The 453-nt window shown below is 40.6% G+C and overlaps 1 protein-coding gene across 1 annotated transcript in view; it reads left to right on the forward strand.

Annotated features, from left to right (window-relative positions):
- Positions 1-158, forward strand: part of LOC119637235 (adenosylhomocysteinase-like) — a 287,510-nt gene extending 287,352 nt beyond the window's left edge. Inside the window, exon 2 of the mRNA XM_038033108.1 lies at positions 74-158. Within this exon, the coding sequence (XP_037889036.1) occupies positions 74-85 (12 nt within the window). The 3' untranslated portion in view covers positions 86-158. The remainder of the gene's footprint in view (positions 1-73) is intronic.
- Positions 159-453: the final 295 nt, after the last annotated feature.

Genomic DNA, 453 nt, shown 5'->3' on the forward strand with positions numbered 1-453 from the left:
AGTTCAAAACCTTTTAGCGCTTGAGCACAGCCTTTGCCCACGTCCCCATAGCCGGCGACCACACATACCTTGCCGGCAATCATAACGTCTGTAGCGCGTTTAATGCCATCGATTATAGATTCCCGGCACCCATATAAATTATCGAATTTGCTCTTAGTTACGGAATCATTGACATTGATAGAGTTTAGATTTTAGTTTGGCCCTCTCTGCTACAGAGACGGTGGTCGCAATAAATAATTCTCTTGGTATGTTTTGACTAACTGGAAACTGCTGTCTCTCTTTCTAAGTCATCGTAATTACAATTAAATTTTTTTTCTTATCTGGTTGCGTTCAAATCCATGCGCTGCGAAAGAATGCTTTGGCTTATACAAACATTGGTACGCACAAAACTTTTTATTTTGTTTGGACCACGAATCTCTTAATGCATTTTTGCATGAAACAGGCTGCCTCCTT

Source organism: Glossina fuscipes, unplaced genomic scaffold (assembly GCF_014805625.2).
Source record: "Glossina fuscipes isolate IAEA_lab_2018 unplaced genomic scaffold, Yale_Gfus_2 43, whole genome shotgun sequence".
In the NCBI taxonomy this organism is placed as follows: domain Eukaryota; kingdom Metazoa; phylum Arthropoda; class Insecta; order Diptera; family Glossinidae; genus Glossina; species Glossina fuscipes.